This window comes from Bombus vancouverensis, chromosome 10 (genome assembly GCF_051014615.1).
Source record: "Bombus vancouverensis nearcticus chromosome 10, iyBomVanc1_principal, whole genome shotgun sequence".
In the NCBI taxonomy this organism is placed as follows: domain Eukaryota; kingdom Metazoa; phylum Arthropoda; class Insecta; order Hymenoptera; family Apidae; genus Bombus; species Bombus vancouverensis.
The window spans coordinates 11,084,224-11,111,651 of record NC_134920.1 but is presented as its reverse complement, the minus strand read 5'-3'; the positions used below and the strand labels follow the sequence as shown (position 1 = coordinate 11,111,651).

The 27,428-nt window shown below is 46.0% G+C and overlaps 1 protein-coding gene across 5 annotated transcripts; it reads right to left on the bottom strand.

Annotated features, from left to right (window-relative positions):
* Positions 1-1,482: 1,482 nt before the first annotated feature.
* Positions 1,483-25,634, bottom strand: sff (BRSK family serine/threonine-protein kinase sugar-free frosting). 5 transcript variants are annotated; one of them, XR_004464394.2, is made up of 14 exons: positions 24,453-25,634; positions 16,867-17,047; positions 16,385-16,525; positions 15,408-15,558; positions 14,919-15,134; positions 14,505-14,704; positions 14,033-14,263; positions 13,104-13,393; positions 10,497-10,648; positions 10,257-10,409; positions 10,003-10,177; positions 9,311-9,540; positions 7,898-8,818; positions 1,483-2,432 (listed from the first exon to the last, which is right to left on the bottom strand). XR_004464394.2 is itself a non-coding variant. In XM_076621949.1 (13 exons), exons 1-13 carry the CDS (start codon positions 24,550-24,552, stop codon positions 8,594-8,596), a joined length of 2,445 nt encoding a protein of 814 aa, XP_076478064.1. In that variant the 5' UTR covers positions 24,553-25,634; the 3' UTR covers positions 1,483-8,593. The 5 variants fall into 5 exon arrangements, 4 of the variants coding, with proteins under 4 accessions (XP_076478064.1, XP_033193022.1, XP_033193021.1 ...); XM_076621949.1 differs by having other exon boundaries at positions 1,483-8,818; XM_033337131.2 differs by having other exon boundaries at positions 1,483-8,818; positions 9,329-9,540.
* Positions 25,635-27,428: the final 1,794 nt, after the last annotated feature.

Sequence of the window (27,428 nt, the reverse complement as noted above, 5' to 3'; positions counted from 1 at the left end):
GTCTTCGAACACGTTTGTGTCTTCTTTCATAAAGTTGTACTTTTTCAAAATTTCGAACGATTTTATTTTATCACATACTCAAAATTGTCAATATATTTCATCGGTGTTTCATATATCGTTGAAACCGGCCTAAAGATCCATTGTTTGTATATCTCCTGCGACCGTTTGTGTGACGCGGTCATTGATTAATTCTGTGATGCAGATTAACAACTCTCAAATCGATGTAACCACTTTTTGTTAGGAGTGCTCTTTATTTGCAAAATAAGCGACAAGTATTTTGTAACTTCGTCGTAATCGGCTGCATATGGTGAGTACCTATGTATGTATGTATGTATATCATTGTTGTACTCATGCATCGATTAGATAGATCGTCGTCCCGTTTTTTGAAATTTCTTTTGTGAAAACCGACCAAAAGTTTAATACTCAAACATATTTGCACCTGCTCTAACGCTCTATTAGAAATGAACAAATTTCGAGCTTTCATCTTCTTGAAATAATAGCATAGCAAGGTAATGCTATTGTTAAAGTTACGAACCATAGTTACTTTTTATGTTATTCGGTACACATCGAATAACCGAATGTATAATCGAAGCCTGTCTATCGAATTGTTTCTATTGTGTGAATATAGCGTTGTACGATCGGTTCCCACTAGAATTTCGACGGAAGTTTAAATTCACGCAGGCAAGTCAAGCGAAATGGTTTACAATAAGGAATACTTTTCAGAAAACACATCTTCGGACTCACAGCCGTTATTGTCAGTTGTCATGGACGTTACTAAATACTCGGTACATACAACGCGTAATTGGCAAATCGAATCGCTGTACCTCTGGGATCCTCTAAATAGAATATTGATTATGTATCTTTGATATGAACTGTTTCACACGAAATTCTCAGGTAACAATCGTTTTGTTTCGATACACGCATAACAATCGATAATAAACGTGCTATTTCATTTTTGGAACTTTATACAAAATCTTATCGTAACAAACGTCGGAAGTTACTCAGTTATCCAATCGGTATTCGATAAATTGAAATTAGGAATTCGTTAGTTCGAAACGTCAAAATTTTTATTCAAACGATCATTTACAGATGGCCGTTATTCGAGAATTTTAAATTTCTAGACAATTTGAACTTTGAATAACGTTTGAAAGCGCCCGTAACTTATCACTACCATCCACTTCGTACGTCAATATGATTTTCTTTATCGTTTAACAGATTAGTATACTGCTACAATAGTGAAAGACTTCACACGAAATACATATAATCGATACTCACAATAGAAATCGAAGCTCGTTTGCACGAGATACGACTCGTGGATCCCTCGTGTACGACATTTCGATTTTGAAACTTTTTATCGTTGAGATATGCCTGTATTAAAGGTGTGTCGTGAGATTGCTAAATCAATCGTGAAAGCAATATCTTCGTTGCTACGGCTATGAATATGGATAATTCAGCACTAAGGGTTTCCCTATTGAAAAGGCGTTTTGATTTTTTCTTTCTTTTTAGTAGCAACGATCGCATAGTAATCTTGGCCAATAATTTTCCGACAGCCCTGAGCAACGTTATTTCGCGTTCGTACCATTTTTTTTTGCGTTCCTACGACATAACAATATCTTCGTCAGTTGTTTTCGTCGAATCGGCTGTATAAGAAAATTATCGTTCGTCCCTTTGCACTTTGCGTAAATTTTGACGTAACGCGCTATCGCGTCAAACTTTCTATCAAACATACTTTCCCATTTTTTCAATTAAAATACGTAATGGCGTAGCCATATTTATAAAAGTACCAGATTATTTAGCATCGATTGTATCCAAGTTTCGTGAACACGGTACGGCACGAAGAATAATACCGGTACAAGTGCAAAGGGTAGAAAGTTGTTGCCAACCATAGGAAGAAAACTAAACGCGTGTTGCGTGTTAACGTGAAAAGCATTGAAATACTAAAAATCGGTGCACGGTGGCGTCTACGCGTAAACGGTGAAGAAGTCGGTAACCCAGCGAACAGTATAGCGTGAAAAGAAGCGTCTCCGGGTGTGTTTCTAGTCGATTTTGCTTACAATACAGCGATCAACACAGTGGAACTACAGATTCACGCCTTTACTAAACTTTACTAACTAGTCGGACGTCGTTGGTCGCGGCGTTAATTCGCGACCGTGCAAGATCGAATTGGCCGAAGGTGCGCCGACCTACCGTGCCAGGCAACGCTTCTATCTTAGGACAATGCTCCCTTTCCTCTTTTCCGCTTCTGCCTCTTTACGAGTTTACCGTTCGTTTCAAAATTTCACGCTTCTCCCTCTATAGATGGAACCGTTTGAGACGAATCTTTGAAGGCTTCCTCGGTGTGAACCCAGTCATTCGCATTTGAACGATGAAAATTTGACGCATTGCCAACATATTCTCTTTTTTTTTTTGCGACCGGTTACGATCAATGAAACCTAAACGAAGAGACAATCTGTGAGAACGATAGAGCATGATTCGTGGTATATGAAAAAAGAGGCGACGGTTCGATAAGATTTGGCATTCGTTCTGCGAGAGGAATCGAGTTACGGTGTCGTGTTCGCGATAAACGCTTTCGCTTGGAAACGCGTGAGTAAGTAAATCCGAAGGTGAATTCGAAGACGAAGCTGGTAATGATAGGGGAACGAAGTGTTTCGTTCTAGTCGATAAGCTAATTGGAGCGGTTGGCGAGCTCGAGAGGTTGGCGGAGGTTTCAGTTTCGTGCAGAGAGTAACGGAACGACGTTACCGACGTTCCCGTGCGGCAATCAGCCTCGTTCCAGCGGAAAGAATCTGATTTGCGCGTCAAAGCGAACATTGTTCGTAAACGGAATCGTTGATGGTCAACGTACGTGGGCAACCTTCGAGCTTCGTTCTTCGTTTTATCTCTCTTGCTCATCTATCCGTTGTGCACCACATCACGCCCGTACAGAGATTCGTAAATACACACGATAATTATACGAATGTGTCAGAAGCACGATAATAATCGATTAGTTTTAAACCTCGAGCGACGAGAGAGAATATCTTACAATAGGTAATGCGTTCATCTAGGCGCTACGATGCGTGCATCGCAGCAACCTTCCTACCGTACCATTCGCTCGACAAATCCAACGCAAACAGTGGATAGAGTGTTTTCAATGGTTTTTTTTTTTTATTATCAATCGTTTATTTTCCATTATTTCTACGGAACTTTATATCTCCGAAAAAGTACAGCGAAAGTGATCGGATCGGTTCACGAGGCTGAAAGAAGCTACGAACGCGAGTTAGTCGTCTCTTCCTTTTCTTTTTTTTTTTTTTTTTTTATTCAAAAAAGAAGCAAGTAACACGAGGATGATTCTTGTTCGTACGGATTTCTATGAAAAAACAAATTGGTTGATTGGATTTCCGTACGATCTGACAACGGTATTTCAATGATACAACGCTATAATCCGTTTAATCGGATTCCTTAAACAAGGCTGCCACGATGCAGGTTCGAAAGCATAGTGCGCCCGTGTGTATATAACAAAACGTCAACAAGTAAACGTGCGATAAATCAATCGATTGCAAATCGCCTTATAAATTGTATAAAAATCTCTATTTGCCTAGCTTAATGCCTTAAGGATACGGTATTGGGAATTTGTATAATTCCTACAGGTTTATGTCCAGTCGAAGAGACGCTGTTGCATTTATTATTTCTGCTCGGCAATCTCGTCTCTATATACCAGGAAAAGCACGCATGCCCTCTGTGCGCTGAGCGACAAGCACGGTGAATCTCATTCAGACTTCTTCTTCCATCAAACGAGTCGCCAGACTTTTGCAAATACATCCGAACAGTAGTATCCTATACGTACGTACATAACGGAAAGTGGATTTTGGTATTCAAAGTATATGTGATAAACGTAGATACGCGAACGATTTACGGTTGTGTATTTCGGGAAACGAATAAAATAGAGGTAAGAGAACGGTAACAGAAAGTAGACAGAGCGACGACGATCGATGATGATCCTGATCGTTTACGAGATACACGTTAGAACGATTCGAGTATTATTTTAACAGAGTTGATCGAAAAGGTGTGCAGATTCGATAAACGAAACGAGTAGAAACGTACATCAGAGAACGGTGGCAGCGTTTTTATCGGATCGAGACAGGTGATCGAAAGGAATCGCCGCGCGTCGGCACAGAGTCACGTGAGGCAAAAGCGAATCGAAAAATAAATCGGAGACACATGAGGGATAGCGAGTATTATTAATTGTCCGTCGTGCGATACGCGTGACAGGTGAGGCAAGCGCGTGCGCCACGCGGCACGCCCAATTGCAAAGAAAAAGCAGCAGACAGAAAATGATGCCGAGCTATTTCATGCTCGACACCTAATCCATTCACTCGAGTATTCACCGAAGTACTTTAGTATTTTTCTCCATTCTTAAATTCGCACGATATAAAATCCTAGCTTAGTATGGCCGGTAATTTGTTTCTCCTTGTTTCCTCGTCTCCCTCCCTCTCACACCCCCTGCCTCGCATCTGTCTCTTTTTCCCATTCCCGTAATCATCCTACGAGTTTTCCCCCTTTCTTTAGTTACGTCTATGTTACTTACGTCTTACGAATGGTTTTACATTAATCCGCAATTAGTAAATAGATAACCGCAAGCTTACGTCTAAGTTGAATTTACGAATTAGTGGTGTGTGTTATGTTGTATGACGCATAAAATATCAACGAGTCGCTTCAGCTATCCAACAGCAATCTCACCTCGCTCACGCATAACATACTCACACACATACACGCTCTCTTGCTTCCCCTCCCTTTCTCTCTTTACCATTTTATTAGTTTACTTGCGATTTCGCGTATTGCAAAGCCCGTTTTATTTCCTCGACACGCAACAAACGATCCGTCGTTCACGCTCGTACGCATTCTTCCTCTCTGTTTCTTTGCTGCTTCCATTCTCCCTCTGGATCAGAAGCATAGAAGGTGCCGTACGTCAAACGATTACAGCATCTTTTTATTTTCTATCTGCAAGCTTCTTAATGGAATGTTGTGGTACAAATAGGGGAATCGGTAAGAACGAGTAATCTAATCGCCTATCAATTAAACCAGGCTTACGTCCGACTATTTTTCGCTTTTCTGTTGTTACGACTCTCTTTGTTCGTCCATCTCGCCATCGTCGAAACCGGGTGTCATACCTCGAGAAGAAAACCCGAAACGTTTCCTTTTGTTGCAGTCGATTTTCACGAGGGAAAAACGCAGCGATGATACGGAGAGAAAATAATTCGAATCTCTTACGAGCAAACGTTACCCTATAATTTTGATCCGCGTCCCGTGATATAACAAAACGTCGTTGCGTCGTCCATAGGATCGCAACGAATTTTTACCTAGTGAAGACTACGACTATGTCGTTTTTCTTGGCAAAAAGAATTTCTCCGTTTTCGAAGCGTTGGTCGGAACAACGATCCGCATACTCCTTTCTCTCGATATAATTCGTACGTAGCTGTTTATGTAGGAACGAGTCGTCGTACGCCGTACAATGTACAATTTAAATATCTAAAGCGAGAGAGCTATCGGGGATCGTTAAGGGCTTCGACATTGCAATATTTTTGATTCGAGCGAACATCTAAGGTTCGAATTCTCTTGCCTATGTCTATCTAATCGCGAAAACTTTAATATCACTAACGCCTCGTCTCGACTCGTCTGCCGTTAAGATTTATCGATCGAGCATCTACTAGAATGGCAAACTTTCACGGGATCCATCTCCGATTGCTGCGCCGTGTATCGACCGACGATCGAATTACGGAAACTGAAAACCATTCCCTCCTTTCCGACGACACTTGCAACGCTTCTTTCGTTGTCGAGTACTACCACTCCGATCGTCTCGAACGTGTCTTGCTTCTCGTCGAAAATTACGTTACAACATACTCTGGCTAATCTCCCGTCCGATCGATTTTAACGCACGGAGCGTAGTGGTTCGCGAACGCGCAGTTGTTTTCCTCGAAATATTTAACAAAAATATAAACGCTAGGCGATTTTGCACGATTCGATATGACCGTTTAACATTCTAGAGTCGATCCGTTTGTAACCACGTGGGTCGCGTCGACCAGGGGTACACGGGCGTTTCGTTCGGTTCGTCGAGACTTCTACGTTCGGCAGGATTCGACTTTGGTTACGTCTATAGCGAGCCTTCGATTAAAAACGGTGCTCATCTTTTCTTTCTATAATCACGTTCACGATGCATTCGTCGTTCCACTAAGAAGCCAGGATTATTTTCGAGATATGTTTCTGTGTATTGAGAAAAACGTGTACGATATTTAATTATAACATTTTTTTTCTTTTCTTTTGAAATCACTTATCTCTATTAGTCTATGATTAGAAACACTAGATTTCATCTTGCTGCGTTCTCTCGTCCCTTCTCTTTCCCTCCGTTTCTCATTTTCGTCGTCTATTTTCGCATAAGTAGCAGACAAGAAGCCGTACGCGTTGCAACGCGTCGCTCGTAAGTGAAATCTACTTATACATATATGTACGTGTGTGTGTGTGTGTATTTATATATATATATAAATTGTTGATATTTATATATATATATATGTATATTTATTTATTTATTCATTTATTTATATATTTATATTCGTATTTATATATTTATATATTAGTCTTTTTGAAATGTTTTCTCGTGCGTGCAAAAAATAAATCTCTCGACGCGATCGTTGCGTCGCGAGTGGATTTTCTTCTTTTCTTTCTCCCTTAACGCGTTTCTTTTTCCTACTTTCCCCGTTGATCCTGCGTTTCTCTTTTTCTCTCTACTACGCGCGTCCCGTAAAAGTTATAGAAATATCGCGAGACAATTTCAGCGACTCGTTCGTAAAGTTTGCTGGTTCGCGATCGTGTACCGAGAAATAGGAGCTGGCTGTAACGGCGAGTCGCTGATAAGACGATCGAGGATTCAAAAATTCCAGATTCGAAATTGTCAGCATGCGAAACGATGCGCGATCGAAAACGTGGCTTGTCCGCTGTTCGAAAATTTCACGAGAGCGAAGATGGAAAATGCCGACGAACGTCAGAATCTTCCTGTTTTTCGTCTTTATCTCCGCGCAAAAATACGCCTATCAGTTTACACTAGATTCTTCGAAGCACTAAACAAATTAGAAAGTATCGTCTTTATCGCGCAATGTAAAAATAGCGTTAATGTGAAACGTCGACCGAACAAGCGTCTCTTCTCCAGAGTTTCCATTTTCCCACTTAACTCGAGAGGTTTCGTTTCACAAAACTTTAATATTTACTCCCATTAGTGGAACATTAGTTGCATTACTTTATATTTGATTAAGGCGGCTTGGAATCAATATTAGGGTATTTTTGCGTATAAGGCATATATCCGACTCTTTGTTGTTTCCGATAAAACATCGATTGCCTGAAGCGAGTAAGAAAGACTCGGTGTCCGCGAATTCACGAGTAGTTGATCCGTTAGATTGCTCGAGAAAAACTAACGACTGTTGGAAACAAAGGAAGAAAGAGAATAGCGCATACTTATGGCGAGAAGCGCGTAGAACGTTTGGGCGAAAGTTTCGAAACTCGACTTTCGGATAATCGACGTTGTATAATGTTTCGACTTGTCGAACAATAAGAAAATCGAATAGCTTCGTCGTATCTAATGGTCGACGCAATAGCAATATGCAACAAAGTCGTTTAAAGAATCGCCTAAAGATGCAACTAATTAGCGTCTACGATGAACGCAACCGTCTCAACGATGTTTAAAATGGAAAAAGCCGGAGAGGTTAACAGAAAATCGATTTCCATTGAGTTCGACTCGACGAGAAGTTCGTGTAACTTGAAACCTGTCCGTACGACAGTCGATTTTCGCTTAACTTCTCCAGCTTTTTCTTCGAAACAAACGAAAAGGTAAAACGAAATCGCTAATTGACGATACACAACAAGATATACGTACCGGTAAACCATTCTTACAACGGCACGATCCGACGTATACCGGTACGATGTCACTATTGCACTTCACTTTCAGGTAAAACCGTGCTACGATTTGACAAAACGATCACACGATCACACGATCACTATGCAAACGAAACATCAAAAGAGAAGGATTCGCGTTGCGGCACAAATTTCCTCCGTCGTTTTTGCCAGTCGAATATGCTTTGTGCACGAGATGCGTCGCCGAACGATCCGAGAGTTGGACGTCGAGCATTTCCTTCATATTTTTCATCCGAATCTGTTTTACTCTCCTTTCACACGGATGTCTCGTTTCTCTGGTCTTCGTCTCTCAGAACGACGACTATCGTCGAACTTTTCCTCAGGATCGTCTCTCCTCGATCGCTTTCGACGCTCCGAATTTATCCGTTACAATCTCTCGTTCGTTTGCTCGCGACGTAAGGAAGTCGTGTCGAGGTATTTTTATTCGGTTTTTCGGTTAAATGTCGATCTCTCCTTTCGGATCGGTAATGCCTCCTTGAAGTCTATTTCGTCCTCGGCCGAAGCTTCGTCTCAGGATCGTTGCTGCCTCCCCGGCGTTGGATCGTTTCTCGATCGGAGATAGAGCGAGCTGCTCGTACGAGGGTCACCAGAATCTCTGGGCACTGTCCCACAAGTTCTTCAAGCTTGATCGAAACTCGAAACGGAAGTTCTGGTAGTATCACGCTATGTTATTGCCGCTCATCGTTGTTACGCATTTTTTCTCCGGCGTGTTTTGACTCTCCGAATTACTACGCACCGCCTTTGTCGGACTTCCAGGAGTCGGCGTCGCGTCGCCTGGTAACGGGTTGTTGTTGTTCGTTGACGTGGAACTCCTGCGACCGTTCTCGCGGGTCGGCGATTTCACGTCAAACACGGAGGTGTCCGATTCGATGTCCGAGTCGATCTGAAAACAGTAGTTCTCGATTCACCATGTTTCCCAAATCTCGATATTGTTATTGCGTGGGACTAGCTACGACTAATGCGTAATTGGCTACTATACGACTGATAATGACAGCGGAACACGGTTACTTTTTAACGAGAAAAATCATTTCGTTTCGTCTAATGGCTTGTCTCGTCAATGGGTTTGCTAGCGTGCCAGCGGCTACTTGGCTATTTGCATCTAACGTAGTTTCCGGTGCACAGCGCGAACAACAGACGCGTTATTTTCTACGCGTGCCATATACTACGAGAAGGGACTACGAAGGTCGTGAATCGCACGAGCAGGAATTTGTCGATATCGATACGACGAGTACATCGAAAATTGGCTCGACGTTCAAAATTAAATGGAAGGCTATCACCTGTCGTAATTGCTTTCCACGAAGAATGATTTTTGCGAGATAAGGAAAGAATTATCGCGACAATGATGCGAGGGAGGAGGAAGATGACGATGCACTACCTTGTTGAAACAGACTACCTGTCTGGTAGCTGGGTGCGGGCTGAGAAATAACCGTTCGCTGGTGTCGCTACCGCAGCTGGAACTTTCGCTCATCTCCGTGGTAAATTTTCGAGATGCTCGCGGACTAGGCGGTGCCGCGCGGCTTTGCCCTCCCAAATTTATTCCTACGCTTCTCGAGCAGACCTGCGACTGAATGTGCTCGCAGACCCTTCGAAATCTTCGGATGTTTCCTGAAAGATAAAACATCGATGGAAAATTGAGTCGTCGAAATCGGGATGCAACGGGATTACCTCGTCGAGTAGACGCGCGCGGTGTAAATCAAGCGGCGCGCGAACGAGCGACAAACCGTAAGAGAAAAACCCGAGAGCACTGCGACTTGTGACTTGTAATTATACACGCGCACATACGTCGACAAGACGGCAAAATTCCACTGGCCAAGGTAACATCGATCTAGTTGCGCTTGGACGATTGCCAAACGCCACCACCTTACCGATCTACCCTTGTCCGTGGTTTGTTTCCGAGGGTGCTTCGTACCCTCGGCCGTCCTTTCGTATCGCCAACTCGATATTTCGCAAATTAAAGTCGCGCGCGAAATTCTGCAATTATCCAGGAGGCGAAAAAACGCGAAAGCTCTTTACTATCGGAAATGAAGAAGGTTGGCGTTGCGATGGAAAATCAGAGAATTCACTTACCGCTTAGCAGAGTAAAAGTAATAGCGAACAATGGTTCGCTCGGCTGTTTCGATATGGCGCTAATGTCCACTTGAAAACGGACTTGTCTTTGGAACATTGCCGGCGCCGTACTTCCCCTTTTGTATTCCACTTTGAAGGACATCGGCGAGCTTACGCTGTGAGACAACTCCGCTATCTGTTGAACGAAACTTGCCATTAACGTGGGCCCGTGTAAACAGCGTACACGAGCGTACGACGTTTCGATGTAAACTTACCGATAAAAAGGCGTGAATCAGGTCGGCTTTGACGCTGGCTAGAGCCTTCCCTTTTACCAGAATGGTGAACGTTTCGTCTTTCTCCGTGGTCATCAGACTACCGAACCATGATTTCTTCGTAAGTTCCGGGGAGGAATCCGGCGTGAGATGTACCTTCGCGGAACAAAGCGAAGCACGTTTAATTTCTATTCTTTGCTTTCTCCGTTTCGTTGAAAAAGGTGAAAAATCAAGAGAGCCTACCTCCTCGGCGCTTGTGAGCAACTTGCGTCGATGAAATCGGGGACTGCCAAGGAACGAGTTCTTGATGGTCGTCAACCTCGATCGCCAGTGATGAGCGCTAGATCCGGCGCCGGTGTGCGGCGAGCCTGGCGGTGTAACGCCGACCGCGACTACTGCGAAACGGACTATTCTTTACCTGTACCATCGCGTATCTTTTGCGTTTCGAAGCGAACGCCAAGTTACAACGAGCGGCCATGATCTTCGCCACGACGATAACAAATTATTTTGTCGGACAGGGTTTAATCGAATATTACGTGTATTTTTAATTGCGCGCGATAAACGCAGAATCGGATGTTTGCGTTGTACGCGAAAGCGGTTAAAGAGCAAAAGAACGCGTAGCATCGTCTGGAAGAAAGGATGCTTCTTCCGTGTTTCGGCCGATCACGGTGTTGAAAAGAGGGAGAAAAGAAAAAGAAGAAGCGAGTGAGCCACATAGAGGCTCGTCGACGATGAATGCACGCGTATCCAGTCTTTAACAATGATACGTCGTACGCGGTGTGTGCTCGTTATGCGGCGTAAGCACGGTCACTTGCATTTTTTAAAATCGTTCCAGCTATTAGCTCTTTCTGGCAAGATAAAACACGCGCACTCAGACAAGGCTTTCGCCATTTGCCCCGTACAAACACTCTGGACACCTGCGCCTCGTTTCAGCTACTTTTACCCGTTTTACCAGGTTGCAGATCAAACGTTCTTCTCTAATTGGATGTTTATTTATGCCAATGACTCTACTCTCTGTAGCGACACTCGACAGTAAACTTTCCAACGGTTCTGTCCCGTGGCTCGCTACACAAAGACCCTATCCTTCGGACAAGACGATTGCCAGATGTCGATACATTCTTACAGAATATTTTCAGCTAGCCTAAGGACCCGCTATAGACCTTAGGATTTATTTAACTTGAGGTCCTCCAAAGGGACAAATAGTCTTTGTCTTAACAGTCCCTATACCCACTACGGGAAGATGCTGGAAATCTGCTTTTCTCACGTACGACGCTTGCCGCTAGCAATTTTCTCTCAGGGGCGGTTAGCATCCTTTTTCAACCACCAACACAAAGTTAGCCAATTAACAGCGACGTCCATTTCCTGCACTTTCCGAACACACGCCATGATAGTTTTCCTATGCAGCATCATCGTGACGGAAAGTTAGTCGTTGGACGCCTGTGCGAATTGATAGTTGGTAGTTGGCAGCAATCGCTGATCCGAGTTGCTCGACATCTTAGGCAATCATTGTCCGAACTTGTATCGCATATCGAAACGCATCGACCCGAGTTCGAACTTGTAATCGCGAACCGCGAACCGAAATTAGTAACCGCGAGTTTTACGCCACGTGTACACATAGAATATATTGTTAATTAATATTTATTGTTAAATATATTCGAGTGTATCTTCAGTACCTATCACGACATATCACCTCAAACTGGTGACCCCGACATGATCGATAGCGAAAAGAGGTGTGACCGTGATAGGGCTACCGAGACTTCGATCATCGCGAATCTAAGACTGTGGCAATCTGGATCTACGGCTACGACGAACACGGAACGGCCCTTCCTTCGGGTCTACGGTCGCCGGGATTTGAACTCGGGTCCCGAACGTTCGTAACCTAAGGCGCGCGCTAACCACTGCGCTGCCGTCGTCCCGTGGTAGTTAGTGTGGAGTGGCGGTATTTGTTGTCGAGTGCCGCCACATCTCCGATCGAAGTTTACGAGAAAGCAAACGAATTCCTATATACCGTCGTTGGTGGATCGCGTTTTTTAGCAGATACATCAGGTAGCTCCAAAAGTTTCTTTCGTTTTATAAGGAAACAATAGATGCGCAACATTTCTATTATTTTATTGAATTACGTATGATCCATTTCGTTCTATGAAGACGAAGACCACGACATTTGACAGATTAGGTTTCACGTTCGTATAAAGATGCATCGTTGTAAAAGACACGTTTGTAAAAGAAAGACGCTTTTCGGACGACCTAATGTATTTTGGTACGCTTCGTAACGTATAAATGCATCTTCGAGCTTTGAGCCAGCTAACTAGTTTTACGAGGATTTACAGTCGATTAATTCGCGAAACACAATCTGCAGGGCACTTCGGAAGAATGGATTATTCATCGAAATAACGTAACCTGGCGAGGTGTATCGATTGTGTAGAAGGACATCGGATAGTTTCTTGTTCAGCGATCTAACGCTTGGTTAGATAACGCCATTAAAATCTCGACGTTATTTCTGCAAAGTGTTTCGTAAACTGCTATTAGATCCTCGAATCGGTCAAGCTGTGGTGTTACATACCGTAAAGCGGTAATTTCACTTATCCTTTGTTTCCGCGCGTCTTGCTCGATCGAATCCTCGTCGAGCAACGGGACCAAAGACCCGTAGAATAATCGGGGTTTGCCCCGAACAAGAAATTCGATTATTAGCGTTTTCTAGGCAAACGATCATCCGTTTCTTCGCGTTGGACTATCGCGAATGACAACGAGGAGGTTCCTTTAGGCAAAGTCTCGTAAAACGACCCGATCGATTTTTATAACGCCGAGTAAAACCAGAAAGAGAACAAGGGAGAAAATAATGTGAACGCTCACCCTGCTGGACGTCGTTTATTTCTATTCCCACGTTGGGTAGAACCGGAACAGGGGCCACGACAGGCGGTGTGCTGGTGTTTCCGTTGCCCGCTGCAGTTGTTACCGCCGACAGCCGATGAGGACTCATCGTCTGGCCTAGATGCGAGGTCGGTGGTGCCCTGTGAGGACTTAGCAATCCTGCGACAGCGTTCGAGCCGTGCAACGGCGAACTACCTGGCGTCGATGCGTGCGAATGCGACGCGTGTGTGTGGCATCCCGTACTTGGCGAACGACGCGCATGATGCCTAGTGCTGGAAAAAAAGAAAAGAACGTTTCGTCAGTCTAATTCGCGACAGGTTTGAGCACGTTTGAGACAAAGATCGTGACCAGAGATAGACAGATGACTCGAGCGACCGCTAAAGGGTATTTGTTGCGAACAACGTTGGCATTAGACGGGATTATAGCGACAAGTGGTATTAGCGTCGGTCCTGATCCGCCCTTGAACGATCTGGCGCAAGCGTCTAGACTTTAGAGAACGATATTCGGGATATTTGGAAGCCGCGACTCGGACCAGATTGTGCGTTGTTTCGCGAGTTTGGCGTTCCATCGATTCGTTCACGAAATCGGTTCGTCGCAGGATGCTCGAGACACGATTCTAATCGAACGAAAGCTAATCGTGCGAACGAAGCTCGCACGTGACACGTCACGAGGGGAGAAAGCAAAGAGAACGGAAGAAATGTACCTAAAGGGAATACACGTGAAATCGTACACGCGATGCATTCGCGTCGGGAGACCAATCGCGGTGGTCACGCGATCGTGAACTTCGACGAAGCCCGGAGATAGTAATTCGCGAAACGATCGAGCGTGTCGCCTAGCCTAGCAGCTTTTCACACAGTGGTCGATCCGATTCGTGATACGCGACAGGAACGATCGTTTTCTATTCTACTTACCTCGACTGCCTTCGAGGCGTTAAAGGAGAACCGTGACTGATTTCGCCGAGATTCAGGGCCGTGCTACCGTTTACTCGACACGTGTCCACTCGCTTTCTCGGTGGATCAGCTTCCAATTGTCCGGCGGATCCTCTCATGCCTCCTCTCATTACTTCCAACTCGTCCTCGCACGCTGGTCTTCTCCGTTTTCGCTCCAACAGTAGAAAATAGATCACCTTCTCCGTGTTATGGCTGCACCGAGAAAACCGTAGAACGTTAAAAACGACTGAAACTGTTCGGAGAATACGTACAGAAAATTGAGATTCAAATTCTTTAGCGATTGACAACTTTTTATTTGTCAACGCTCAATAGGAAGATATCTCCTTTGATTTTTAGAGAAACGCGCGGCAATGGGACCAAGAAATCGAATGGGGACAACTAATCTCGAGGCAAATTGCTAACTTTGTCTTTTCGTTCATGCCACCAGGCTTACTTCGGGCTGAGGAGTTCTTGAATCAGTTTGTCCCGTTCCTTGAAGCAACCTAAGCTCGCGATCGCTTGCAATACGTCCGGGTCGATCGCCTCCACGGACGGAATAACGTGCGTCTGCACCACGTCCATCATCGACAGCTCTAATTCTAACTCGCCTTTGCCCGCCGCCGTCACCCACACGTGCCTGTTTATCTCCGCCAGCTGAGGAAATTCGAAATTAGGATCCGTTGCCTGCCGCACCATTTCTCTCGAATTTAGCCCGTTAAACGTGGGCGCCGAGTAGTCGGCTTGTTTTGTGACAGTTGCATGATCGATGCAACCGATGGACCCTTCTTTCCACTTGGAATCCTTTTCGACCAATCAGACCAACCGTTTAACGGACCAACAACGAGATATTAAAGCGAAACTAACTTACCGTTAGTCTCTTGTCCGGATCGACTTCGATCATCCCCTTCAGCAGATTCTGACATTCGGGCGGCACGAAGTGCGGTATGTAGAACACGCCTCGTTTCACTTTTTCTAATAATTTTCTTAAGTTGTCGTCGTCGAAGGGCAACGCACCTACCAGAAGCGCGTAAAGTATCACCCCGCACGACCAAACGTCTGCCTTCCTTCCGTCGTATTTCTCACCCTGCAAACGCGCAATTATTCCGTGTTTTTCCCCCCTTTTAATTAAATTCCCGACAAACGGGAACTCGGCTAACGATAAAATAGTAGTAACTCGTCTCGATGGTTTTGTCGGCGGGCGGCAAAAGGGAAACGCAAGAAAGCAGAATGTGTATTTTAAAAGACCGTGATTACCGTTTCGTTATCAATCTTTTCCTCCTTTTCTACGGCTAACGACAGAATTATTAAAGTTAGGCAGGCGAAGCGAATACTCGCGCAGGCTAGAGACGAAACTTACTCGAATCACTTCGGGACAGGCGTAATGAGGAGAACCGCAGCTGGTTTCCAGCATGGAGCCGGCAGGTTGCAACGACGCCATTCCGAAATCCGCTATCTTGATATTATTCTTCTCGTCCAACAACAAATTTTCAGGCTTCAAGTCTCTGTGACTGAAAAGGAGAAACCCGCGACCCGGTTATATCGAGTGGTACGCTCCACGCGATACCAATTATTAGGTTGTCCGGAAAGTGTCTTTCTTTCAAACATGTTTTTTACAACAGTGCAGCCTCTTACAAACGTGAAACCAAGTCTGTGAAATATCGCGGTGTTTATCTCGATAGTATAGTATAGTATGTAATTCGACGAAATGATATAAACCAATAAACGTGCGTCTATTATTTCCTCATAAAACGAAGGAAACTTTTCGGACAAGCTAATACTACAGCGTTAGGGCGGCTACAGACACGGATCTTCCCAAATAACTCGACTACAGTCGGTCGAGTCGACTAGTCGAGTCAATTTTTCCGTTCACGTACAGCGACTTACTAGAATTTCTAGCCGATGAAGCCGTCCGTGGCCGCCCTTACCCTAAATGGTGGCCCGGTTTAGGGTCACGTAATTTAAATGTCCGATCGATCGAAACCGATGTTATACGGTGTTCCTGCGAGAAATTAGGTCCGTTTCTAGATTTATTCGATCGTGGTAGGTATCCCCGATGTTATCTAGAACTTGGGGGACCCTTCTAGTCTGAATAAAACTCTGTTATCGAGTCGTCGTTACATACGAAATTAATGGAGAGAAATTTCGCATCGTCCTTCGAACGATATGGTTTTTGCGTCGAACCAACTGACCGAGATTTCTTTGGATACGCTTTGGCGACAGATTTACCAAGTGTTTTTCGCTTGCGTATTTCCACGAAATATCTCTCTTCGACCCGATTCTTTTCAAAGCAACGTTTTTATATATTCGAATAGAAGAGAATTTCACATTACTCACCAAATACTATGACTATGACAAAAATCTAAAGCAGAAATGATTTGTCGAAAAAATCTCCTCGCTTCCTTCGGCGTTAGTCTACCCTTTTTCACTAAATAGTCGAAAAGCTCCCCGCCCGAAACGTGTTCCAGAACAAGATATCTGAAACGAACAAGCGCAATTTCAGTGCTGGTACACTCCGACTTTTCCGAGCGTGTATTCTCTTCTCTGCCACCGTGAGTAATAGGTCCCGTGAGTAAAACACTTTTGTCTAGTCCGTAGATTTTCCTGTTTTCCCACTCACTCACTCTCTCTCTCTCTCTCTCTCTCTCTCTCGCTGTCTGAGTTTGTCCGAGTCACCGAATACTCTCTTTTTCAAACGGCCGAATTAAAGTTCAACGACTTGTGCAGCTTGATGAATCTCGGGCGGGTCTCGGTTTTTCCTCGACTCGCTCAAAGCGGGAAAATTCGCGGAAAAATTCAGTCTCTTTCTAGGTACTCACAGATATTTCTTGTTCTCGTATACGTCAGAGAGGCCGAGCACGTGCGGATGATCGATCAGTTTCATAATCGCGATCTCCCTTTCCACCTTCATCAGCACCGACTCTGACAATTTTTCCCTGTTGATGATCTTGATCGCCACCTTCTTGCCCAACACACAGTGGACCCCGAGTTTGACCAATCCTGAAGCAAACGTGTTCGCGATTAGCTGTTTCCTTAATTCGACCGATACGCTTTCGTCGACGATCGTTTTCGGAAGAAACTAAAACTTGAATTCTGTTTCGGATTCTGTCTCGGATGGCGCGACGCCGCGTCGCGTTGCGTCGTTGCTTCGGAACGTCGTATCACTGCGAACGAAGTAGCCCGGCTCGAGTGGTACAGTCGTTTTTAGTCGGACAATCTCGCGAGAGAAAATCTGAAAAGCTGCTGAGTAGGGTCGCGGCAAGTAGAGCTCCTTGTGCAAAGAGTGGCTCGTTGTATTCGGCCTGGATCAGCGCGATCGTCCTTCTTTGTCCGTTTCGCCTTTTTTTTCTTGCTCGACGAATCTTTTGGGAAGCGAAAAGAACGAACGGCTCGATGTTAGCCGTAAAAACCGTTTGTTCCGTTAGTCGCATCTACTTTGTTCGTTTTAGTCGCCGTTGAGCGCGGCTTTCTCTCGATCCGCGTTGTATCGCCAGGGCAAAAGGCAATTCATACCGGTGACGTTGTGTCGCCATTGAGTCTACTGCTCTTTTAAAGCTACGAGCAAGTTCGTAAAACACGTTCCGTACGACAATAACAGTGGAAAAATGGATACGATGTACGACGCGTGACGTATTTTTTTCGAGATTCGAGTCAGTGTTCGAGAACCTTCTGCATGATCCTATGTGTGCACACTTTTCTACCTCGGTAAGCAAACAGAGAGGTTTCAGCCGAGTGGTTTCCAGTTGCTTCCATTTGCTAAATCACGGAAAGTTTTCCAGCGAGGACTTTGCGTCGAGCCTGGCTTACGTTACGCGCCATAATTCGATTGGTAATTTCGCTAATTTCACACGCACGCCAGCCAAGCGCTTTGAACGCGAGAAACGCGACCACGAGATTGGAAATCGTAGAGCAACGCAACGACTGTGATTCTTTGCTGGAAGTTGAATTACGGAGTTTAAGAGCGGCAGGGGGAAAAAGTAGTTAAAATCGTGACAAAGAAGAACGGAATAGGATACGCTTTTGTCGTTGTCAACTTTAATCGAAAACATACATTTTGTGCTTCGAGTAAATCGAATGACAAGTTTAAATTGGATCGCGAGCATTCTCCGCGCGGAAACGCGCAAACTTAAACGATTCGACGTATTTAGGGTAAATTCTGGAATATTTCCGTTCTGCCGCCAACGGATGATCGACTCGTGCTTATCGTTCCAAGCGTGCAACATCGTGTCGTGCCGCGCCACTGCTCTGTCATCGTGCAACGATAACGTCGTTGAAGCGGTTACTTTTCCTTCTACGATTGCAATTCTGCCGTCTTTTGCTTCGTTGTTTCCGTGAGACCCTCTCGTCCAATTATTTCGCCACGATAAGTAGTCGACTGCGGGCGAAGGGTTGTACGGTGAACGGCAGTTTCGAATCGAGTAATCGCGAAAGCTACGCCAAAGATGTACACGGACGACGACGAGACGTTTGGAGCGGAAATCTGGCCGGGTAGCTAAACGTTTGAAACGTTTCGACCACCGCAACCCTACTCCAAATATCAAACGACAGCCCATGGACCGGTTTACGGGGCTCGTAATTAATTCGCGAATGCACCCTCGTTCGTGAAATTACTTTTCAGCCTAAAGATACCGATACAGACACTCGTCAGCGGAGTGAAGCACACGTTTTCCAAACTTGATCTCTGTTCTTCGTTGTATCCGCGCGCGCTCCACTGGTCAAAAGCGTTTACGAGCGTTCCACGATTACGCGGAGAGTCTGTAAGAAGGAGAGCGTCGGATTATTCGACTGCCGTTAACGTCAACGAATCGTTCCAACGTTTTAGAACGGAAGGCAACTTTGACGTTGGCGAAATCGAATTGCAAATCAGCTATGATTTATTGGGAAATTATTGGGAAGCTGAATACGTGGAAACGAGCTGTTCGTACGGCCAAGAATTACGGCTCTAGGGCTTAGGTATTTGCGACGACAAGGAAAATGAAAGATAGACGGAGAAAGGGAAAATATGATGGAACAGATAGGAGGGAATAACGCGGAAAGGAAGATTTATAGGACCAGCTAAATTGGCTTAAACCGTCTCCGAAGACCACAGCGACGCGATGTCTTTATCCGTTTAAAAGCAGCCGGCTGTAGGCTCCTCCCTCCTTTTGTTCTTTAAGTAGAAGGGCAAAAAAAAAAAAAGAAAAAAAGAAAAGAAAGAAAACGATGCAAAGAAGCGTCGGCGACGGCTTAGAAGAATCGAACGACCTTCGTCAATTAATTAATCGAATGGCCTTTCTGCGAGTCCGCTTTTACGATTTTCCTGCTGATTATAATTCCTCTTCCAATTTATCGAGCATTTCATAACGCTCCAGACGATTTTTCTTTGTCCCTATTAAACACGACCTATCCTCGTTACGGCCTCACATTCGACGCTAACGAATCGGAATTTTGTATCGAACCGGATGACGGAAAAATCGTTGGCGATCGACGCGCTCCAATCAACCATCGTTTCGTATCGCGTTTCGTTGCGAACGGACAACGGAAGAAGGTCGCCGGTACGTTTCGAACAGCGCGTTTAAGCGATCGCAACCGCGATCCACGTGCCGGTAAATCGGATGAAAATTTGGCGAGGGACGTGGACTGGTCGCGCTCGCCAACAAATCGACGAGAATTGCATTAGCGTCGCTATAGGGCGTTAAAGTGCACTTTCCCTAACGACTTGCATCACGCACGATTTACCGACATCGATGCCAGCCATTTTCCCTCGTGGAAATCAATCTCTCCGAAATTTACATTTCGACCGTTTTGTAACGCAATTGGTGCCGTACCTACGACACGCAACTGTCGATAACGCGTCGCTGTTTCCTCGATATTCTTACGGTGCACGAGTGTACGTTGCGTCGACGATAATTCGATAACGCGATGACGATGGGAACACGTTCTATGTACGCATCGTCGATCTCTCGTTCTCCGATCGTTACGTTGCTCTCGCGATAAAACGCGATAAACGGGAGGCTGCGATACCAGCGCGTTTTCACCTCAAGGTCGTTCTATTTTCTAGCCGCTTCATTATCGAGTGTCTAGTAGCTGATGGAATATTTAAATATCGGCTAGTAATTGCGCTACGATATTTTAAATATAGTCCTCGCGTAGGCAAATGCGCGCGTACACGAAGCTAAGTACGTATAATCGGCCGTTTTATGGTATAGAGCAGAGAAGCCCTGCTCGTGCCGAGGATACGTCGGGGACGACGACGTGTCGATCCGAGCCTACATCCGTCAAGGTACTGTTCGCGACTAATTCGTCGAATCTGTGTCAGACCATCCGTGTCCACTTTCCATGCTGGTTATCAGTCTGGTAATCTTGTATCGCTGCTTATCATCGAGTCTTTTCTCGTTTCGATGCAACGAAAATTGCAAATCTAGCGTGGCGTCAAATCTCTAATCTGATCCACAGAGTTGTCAATCAACGTCGATTCAAAATGAGGAACAAAACGCGCGGCGAGTTTTCCTTTCGATGGTTCAAAGGTATAAACGAAATAAATAAAGCTGGCGGATACGCGGACGATATGCACGAGCGAAAGACAAAGCGTCTACGAAGCGTCAAATATGGTCGCGAGATTCTCGAAACGAGAACGGAAGAATTTATTTTAAACGCTATCGTCGACGATTCGCTCGGCCGATGACCCACGACGCAACACGCAAATGTATTTACCGGCATCCCCTTTTCGTATTCGACAGGACCGCGTTCGCCAACCAAATCGAATTATATCTCGATGTTTCACGGATTGCACGCTTCATCGAATTCTCTTGAGTTCGCCAATGCACGAACGTCCGCCGTGCGTCTGTCACGGCTTTATCGGCAAATTATTATCAATCCAGGCGTATATTAATTCCAAAGGACTTCTTCGTTACTTCCCTTCTGCGAAATAACGCGTTCGATGAACGAGAATCCGCGACACGACGAACAAGAGCGCGCGATCCTTTGCTCGAGGACGAATTTCGCATTCGATGGAAGCTGATCGTCAAATCTCTACTCTGTTCCTTTCGCCTTGGCATCATTCCGGCTTGTCGTTGTTGTCCGAATAGTTCAAGGTTTGCGCGTATAAGTGCAACGCGTAGGTAAATTATCGCGTGGGACGATTTCGCGAGGAAGAAAGACAAGCGGATTCCGCAGTAGTCCAATTTTCCGGTTTACCTTGTTCCAACGCGACGTGACGTGGCTATTTGATGATCGAAACGCGCGATCTCTCAAGGATATTTGGCAAGCAAATCAGGTTAAATCGTCCCTATGGGAAGCAGTTGGCTGCTTGGCAGATTTAATAACGTTCCTTTCTCATTTCCTCTTTGCGCGATACGAATTCGCCTTTGCAATTCGTTTAATAGCAGCCAACACTTTGCAACTTTGAAAGAAGCACCGTTTGCTACAGTTTTATAATTTTAACCGCGTGATATTCGGTCGCCCTCGCTCGTCTAATTCTCCTGCGTCGACCGCGAAACGGACGCTTTTCCCGTCTGTTCTAACCGCCGAATAATTTTTATTTTCAACCGTTTGCTATTCGAATTTCGTTTAATTCGGACCAATAAATCGACGAGAGTGGCCGGCCCGATCGTAAAAAGAAGACGATGAAAGTTGACACGAGTACGAGGAAGAATTTGTTTTGCCGCATAACGTTCGATCGCATCGATTTGTCGCGTCACGCCCTGCGAGCTCTCGAACTCGTTCATCTTGAAGCGCGGTCTCTGGACTCGAAAGTTTCTTACACGACACGGGCTAACTATAGCAATAACGACAACGGTAACCTTCGCTCGCGGGACGTCTTCATCGATTGTCGCGGTGTATCGCGTGCACGCGTACCTGTGCTTCGACCACAAACGAAAATTGCCATTCGGTACGCGACTCGCAATTTCATTAGATTCCACTTTACTTCGTCTCTCGTGGAATTCCGTTCCTGGATACAGAATCCGCCGGGATATCAGCACTGGAACTACCACTCCGTTCAGAACGACTGGTTTTACAATTTTATTTGAAAATTTCTACTTCGTGTTACGTTTTTTCCCGTCATGATGTAATGACTTTTGCAACGATAACCGAAGAAACGATATAACGAATTTTATTTTCCCTTTTTCTCTTTGCTTCTATTCAAAATCAAAGCAATTTTGTGGTTACTTATACCAATGCCAGTGAAAATGACTGGCACTTGTCAAAGTGTAAGAGGGTCCTTCAATCTGTTTACCGAAGCCGAATTAACCAGTTGCCCCGTTTCCTACGACTTCCCACGCGTTTTTCAAATTTCTGCCGCGTACCGTTCAATACGACGCTGTCAATTACGAGGAAAGTTCCGGATCGATCACGATGCCGACGCTGGAACTACCACACCAGTGAAAATAACTGGTTTTACGATTTTATAAACGTGCCAAGCCTTCGTTTAGGGATTATGGTCCCGGATCGGTTGATAATATCAAAAATGTACTGCACAGCGTGGAATTTCTTTTGTAAGAGAGTAATAAATGTACAAATATTCGATAGAGTATTTTTCAAAGACCGGTCGTTTTCGCTGCTTTTGGTAGATATAGCTTCTAGCGTTAGTTGGCAGCGTGGGAGTGTGCCGTGTCGCGTGATGTAAATCCCCGCGAAACAGCACGATTTTCTACTCGAACGAACTTCGTGCTCGTGCGTTTGGTCGCAATAGAAATCGTCGTTCGACGCGAAGTCGAGTCGAGTAGAGACGAAGTCGGAGCAAGAACAGAGTCTGAAGCGCGCTTTGTAACATTATCGTTCACTCTCGCGGGGGTGACGCACGCTTCTCCATCGAAACCTGTTCCTGGTTGTCCTCTCCTCTGTTCGTTGTACGACGTAGCCGCAAAGAATCACGTTGAACGGTTGCGTTTCTCGCGAAACCACTACCTTAGCTCCTTTGTAACTTCGTCACGAAACGTAATCGGCTTTAATCGGCAAAACATGACGAGTTCGCGTTTTCTCAAAGTCCTGGCTTTGTCTTCGTTCCGTACAGGTCGATACAAGGTTTCCATAAGCAAAATTACGCGAGAGAAGAAAAGACGACGTCCGTTTCAAAGCTGAATCTTCGTTTAACTCACCAACTACCGACGCGGAATTCCGTATTGGATCTCGTTCTCAATTCAGTTTGCCCGTTTTTGCAGCACTTTCGTACGTGATTCTCTAGCCGAGTAATCCAATATTTTCAATTCTAGCAATCACTTTCTTGAGAAAATATATAGAAATAGAGATGGACATTGTTTTACGTTATTTCTCGATAGATCACGGATAGGAATAAATCGCACAGTTGTAACATAGTCTCGCTTGAAACGAATACAGTGATTTTTACGTATGCCACGTTGGAAAATATCGCACTGAGTCAGGATAATCTGGTCGCGGTCGTCCGAGGGTTAATCGGTCAACCTGATTACTGTGTAGCACGACGATTGTTTCAACGATTGTCTCGACGGGCTTTTGTTTACGCGGCCGAGTTCACAGAAACAGTCGCCGGCTCGTAGCACGGAAAACTGTATACGCGGCGAATGAAAAGCGCATTCTTCTTCCTCAGGGAACCCGTTTCTTCGCGATTCTGGTCGCTTTGGGGGTAACGCAACGCGTTAAAAGACGCCACGTTAAAAGCGCTCGCGGCAACCCGTCCAAGAGGTGGGGTAGCTCCATCCTCTTCTCTCTTTCCGATCCAGAATCGTTCTATAACCGTGTAACGAAATTCGTTTCCTATGCAACCCGGTTATATTTTCCACGGAACGCGATTATGCCGCTGGATACTCTGTGGAAAACCAGAGGCACGTCCTTGGACCGTGGACGATCGAACGAAGCGTAACAAGCAGCCCCGAAGATCCTTTCTCCTTCGAATCGATCGATGTACCGACCGAAAAGGAAAGCTACGAGATCGTCAATGGAAGTCACGTAATCAGCCGGTAAATTATCGTTTCGTGAAAAGTTAATAGCGCGCGTTAGCTATATTTCGTAACGTAAATAGAACGAGAGGGGTCGTACGAATTTCGTCGAAGGCTCGATGCGACTGCGTGCTATGATATCTCGCGTGACCGACGTTGCATCACGTTGGGGGTGATACAACAATGTGCAAACCGAAACACGCATCGAGCTCTATTTATACCGTAGCCATGCGGTTTACTAAAGTAACAACCTATAGATTCCGACATAACGGTTAATTCGAATTTATTCGTCCAAAGATTGTCTCTCGTTCCAAGACGAGTAGCTTAAGAGGAAAAGTCGTTCGTCTCGTCTCGAGACATTGTTCTTCCCGTAAACTCGTCGATGCGGATTCTTGGCGTCAAAGATCGAAAAGAGTCTCGATCGGACGAGCGTGGAAGCTTCGCAAACAACGTATCGTACGAGTCGTGAGATCTTTGAGGTAGAAAATGCGCGAGGGATCCGCTGCACTTACCTGTCTGGCCTTTTCCCAAGGTCTTCTCCAGTCGATAAGGACCAACGTACTGATGGGTCTCCTGGGTGTTGGACCCGACGGGGCTCTCCTTGCCCTGCATCGTCGAGCCACCTTCCTCCTGGTCCGCCAGGTTGGCTAGATTATCCTAGAAACCCTGGCTTGCCGGTAACGAACCTCCTGCAAACTTCCTTTTACCACCCACCCAGCCAGCGTACCGGCCTCTTCCGCTCCTTTCTTTCCCTCTTTCGCTTCCTCCTTTCGCTCCGTTCCTCCTTTCTCCGCTAGACTCTCCTCCGGTTTTTCTTCCTACGATTGGTCCTCTCTGTTTCGCGTGCTGCCCGTCCTCGCAGGATCACTCCGTGACGGAGCGGTGTTTCGTGTTCGCGATAATCCACGGCATGGCGATCGGCCAGTAGACGACGACCGCTGGCAGATCGTTCTGCCGGATCGTCGAAGGGAGATACCCCCGTTCCTTTCGACGACGAGCGAGAGGACACGGGTGGCGACGGCCACGACAAATCGAAAAATCGACGAAACGAACGATCACCCGAAAACTTGCCCACCACTCGGCTCTGACACATGCACACGCACTGTCACTCGCGCGACCGGCCTTTCATCTTGCGCGGCTGCCTCTTGCGGATCCTTTTCATGGTGGTTGGCCGATTCGCGTTCACCGAACGGGGGCAAATGAGGAAACGGGGAACTCGTACGAGTCCGGAATCGGTTGGATCACGAGGTGGCACGAGCACGGGCCACGGCGGCGGTTCTAGTAACATGGGGTGGACTCACGTGAACGGCTCACGGTCGCTCCATCACCGGCGGCTCCGTCGGAAACCGAGTCGCTCCTCGACGGAGCCGCGTTCGGCGCCATTGCGACGTAACCGACGCACTCCGACTTACGGTTTGACCGTTCGCGAGTCACCGCGACGATCCGCTGTTTCGGTTCGCGAAACGCTCGCGGTGTACCCTCTTCTACCTACGACAGTGCTTTCTCGCCCTTCGCCGTTCGCTCGCAACCACCGAACCTTCGCTCCGCACCAATCGAAACGATTTTCCTTTTTCCGATCGTTTTCGACCTTCGGATCGCCCTTTTCGAATCCACGTCCAGCCAACACGGGAGGAGACTACGAAGCTCACCGACTGTCCCTTTACTCCCCCAGTACCTCCACCCTACGCGGACTCATGCACCACCACCACCACCACCACCGTCACCATCACCGCCACTGCCACCGCCACCGATATTTCACTAGATTCGCTAGAAACTTGTCCGAGGACCGGATCGATTCCAACGAAACATCCGTCAGGCTTGGATTTTCTTTTCGTTTCGACGGATAGTCGATTTATCCAGCCGTGTGTGGTCAACGATTTGGCCCCTGTCGTTCGCGGATGACGGAGCTGACGACGAACCGCGGCGCTCCTAGTTCGATTACGTGTTACACGGGCACCAACAGAGGGGGTAAGTTGCGCGCGCACTTCCAAACTCGTCGCCACCCCTGCGGCCACCCCTTCCTTCACTCTGGCTGAATCGGTGGTGCGTAGCGACCGCTTCGAGTCTCTTCGAAACTGTCCCGTCCGATGAACAAGTCGTTTCGGATACGTTCTCGTTCCAACTTCGTCTCTCCGATTCCACTTTCGATTCGAATCGAGCAGACGACGTTCACGGAGCGTCGACATCGTCCACACTCTTCGAGCGAATTCTCGCGCTTTATCTCCTCGATTTCACACGCCGCTTCTACGATACGCCGATCTGCCAAGGCAAACTCGAGTCACGTCAGTCAGATATGTTTTTGCGGTGAGCTTAGAGGAGTCGACGTGGTCATTTCGTGATTATTTCAGGACACGTAGTTGTTTCTTACAGAGCGCGGGCGAACGCGACAGAGAACGATCGGAGCCATCGCTGAAAGCGAGGGAGTCGGAGCTAGGGAGACTTTGATTCTCTCGTTTTAGCGTGCACGGTGGGGCATGGCTCGGTGTGTTCTCGTCGGTACCAGGCTAACTACTCGTGGTTTGTGTCCGAGGTAAGAAACAAGCGAGATTTTCGATCGATCTCGCGTCCTTCGACCGGTAATCGTTGCATCCACGTTTTTCCATTGAAAGACGTGCGATTTGTAGCGTGCGACAGCGAAAATCCCTAGTTTTCGAACTTTTACGCGCAAATGCGATTCTCGTTGTCTCGGCCAGTTTCCTTCGGTTTAAAAGATAGGCGTAGACCATCCGACACGATCGGTGTCGAATGATTTTTACCTCGGGCATCGCGTATACCTTCCACAAATTCCGATCAACGTGAAATTCTTCTATATTATTTGTAGGATTACGACGTTTGCTGAATTTCCGCGAACCGAAGCGCTCTTATAGAATTTCAAAGTATTTCTCACCGTGTCGAGAATTTATTTACATAAGCGTTTGCCTCGAAACAGATTTCCATCGGATGAGCCGAAACAGCGAGTATAAATTGGACTCGCGAGAGATCGAACAGAGCGTACCGTCTTTTCTTCCGATAGAAATGGAGAATCAATTTACGAAGAAGAACTCGCCGTTTGGTAGCGATCGTCTCTGAAAAGAAATTGTTCGAAAGGGATCACGGAAAATCGGGTCGCGTAATTGCAAATTGATTGCCGGCAGCCTTCGATCTCGTTCGCTAGATGTAACGGATACCAATTTTAACGCGTAAATTCCATAAAAGCGAGAAAACTTTATTTTATAGGACAGTGTCGACTATTACGATCGAAATAAACTTCGAAGTGACATCGACACGATGAATGATTTACGATGGAATTAGACAGGTTAAGTCAGACGGTTTTGCCGACCGAACACCGGTTAATCATTTAACGGATTAATTATTAACGAAAGCCGGTATCGTCGTCCCGGCCCTTGTCTGCTTACATATTCAACCGGTGTCTACGTTCGTGCGTTCTAATCGTCACTGAACATATTTTCGCCTGGCGATCGCATCCGGCTAATCGTAGCCGTACATGC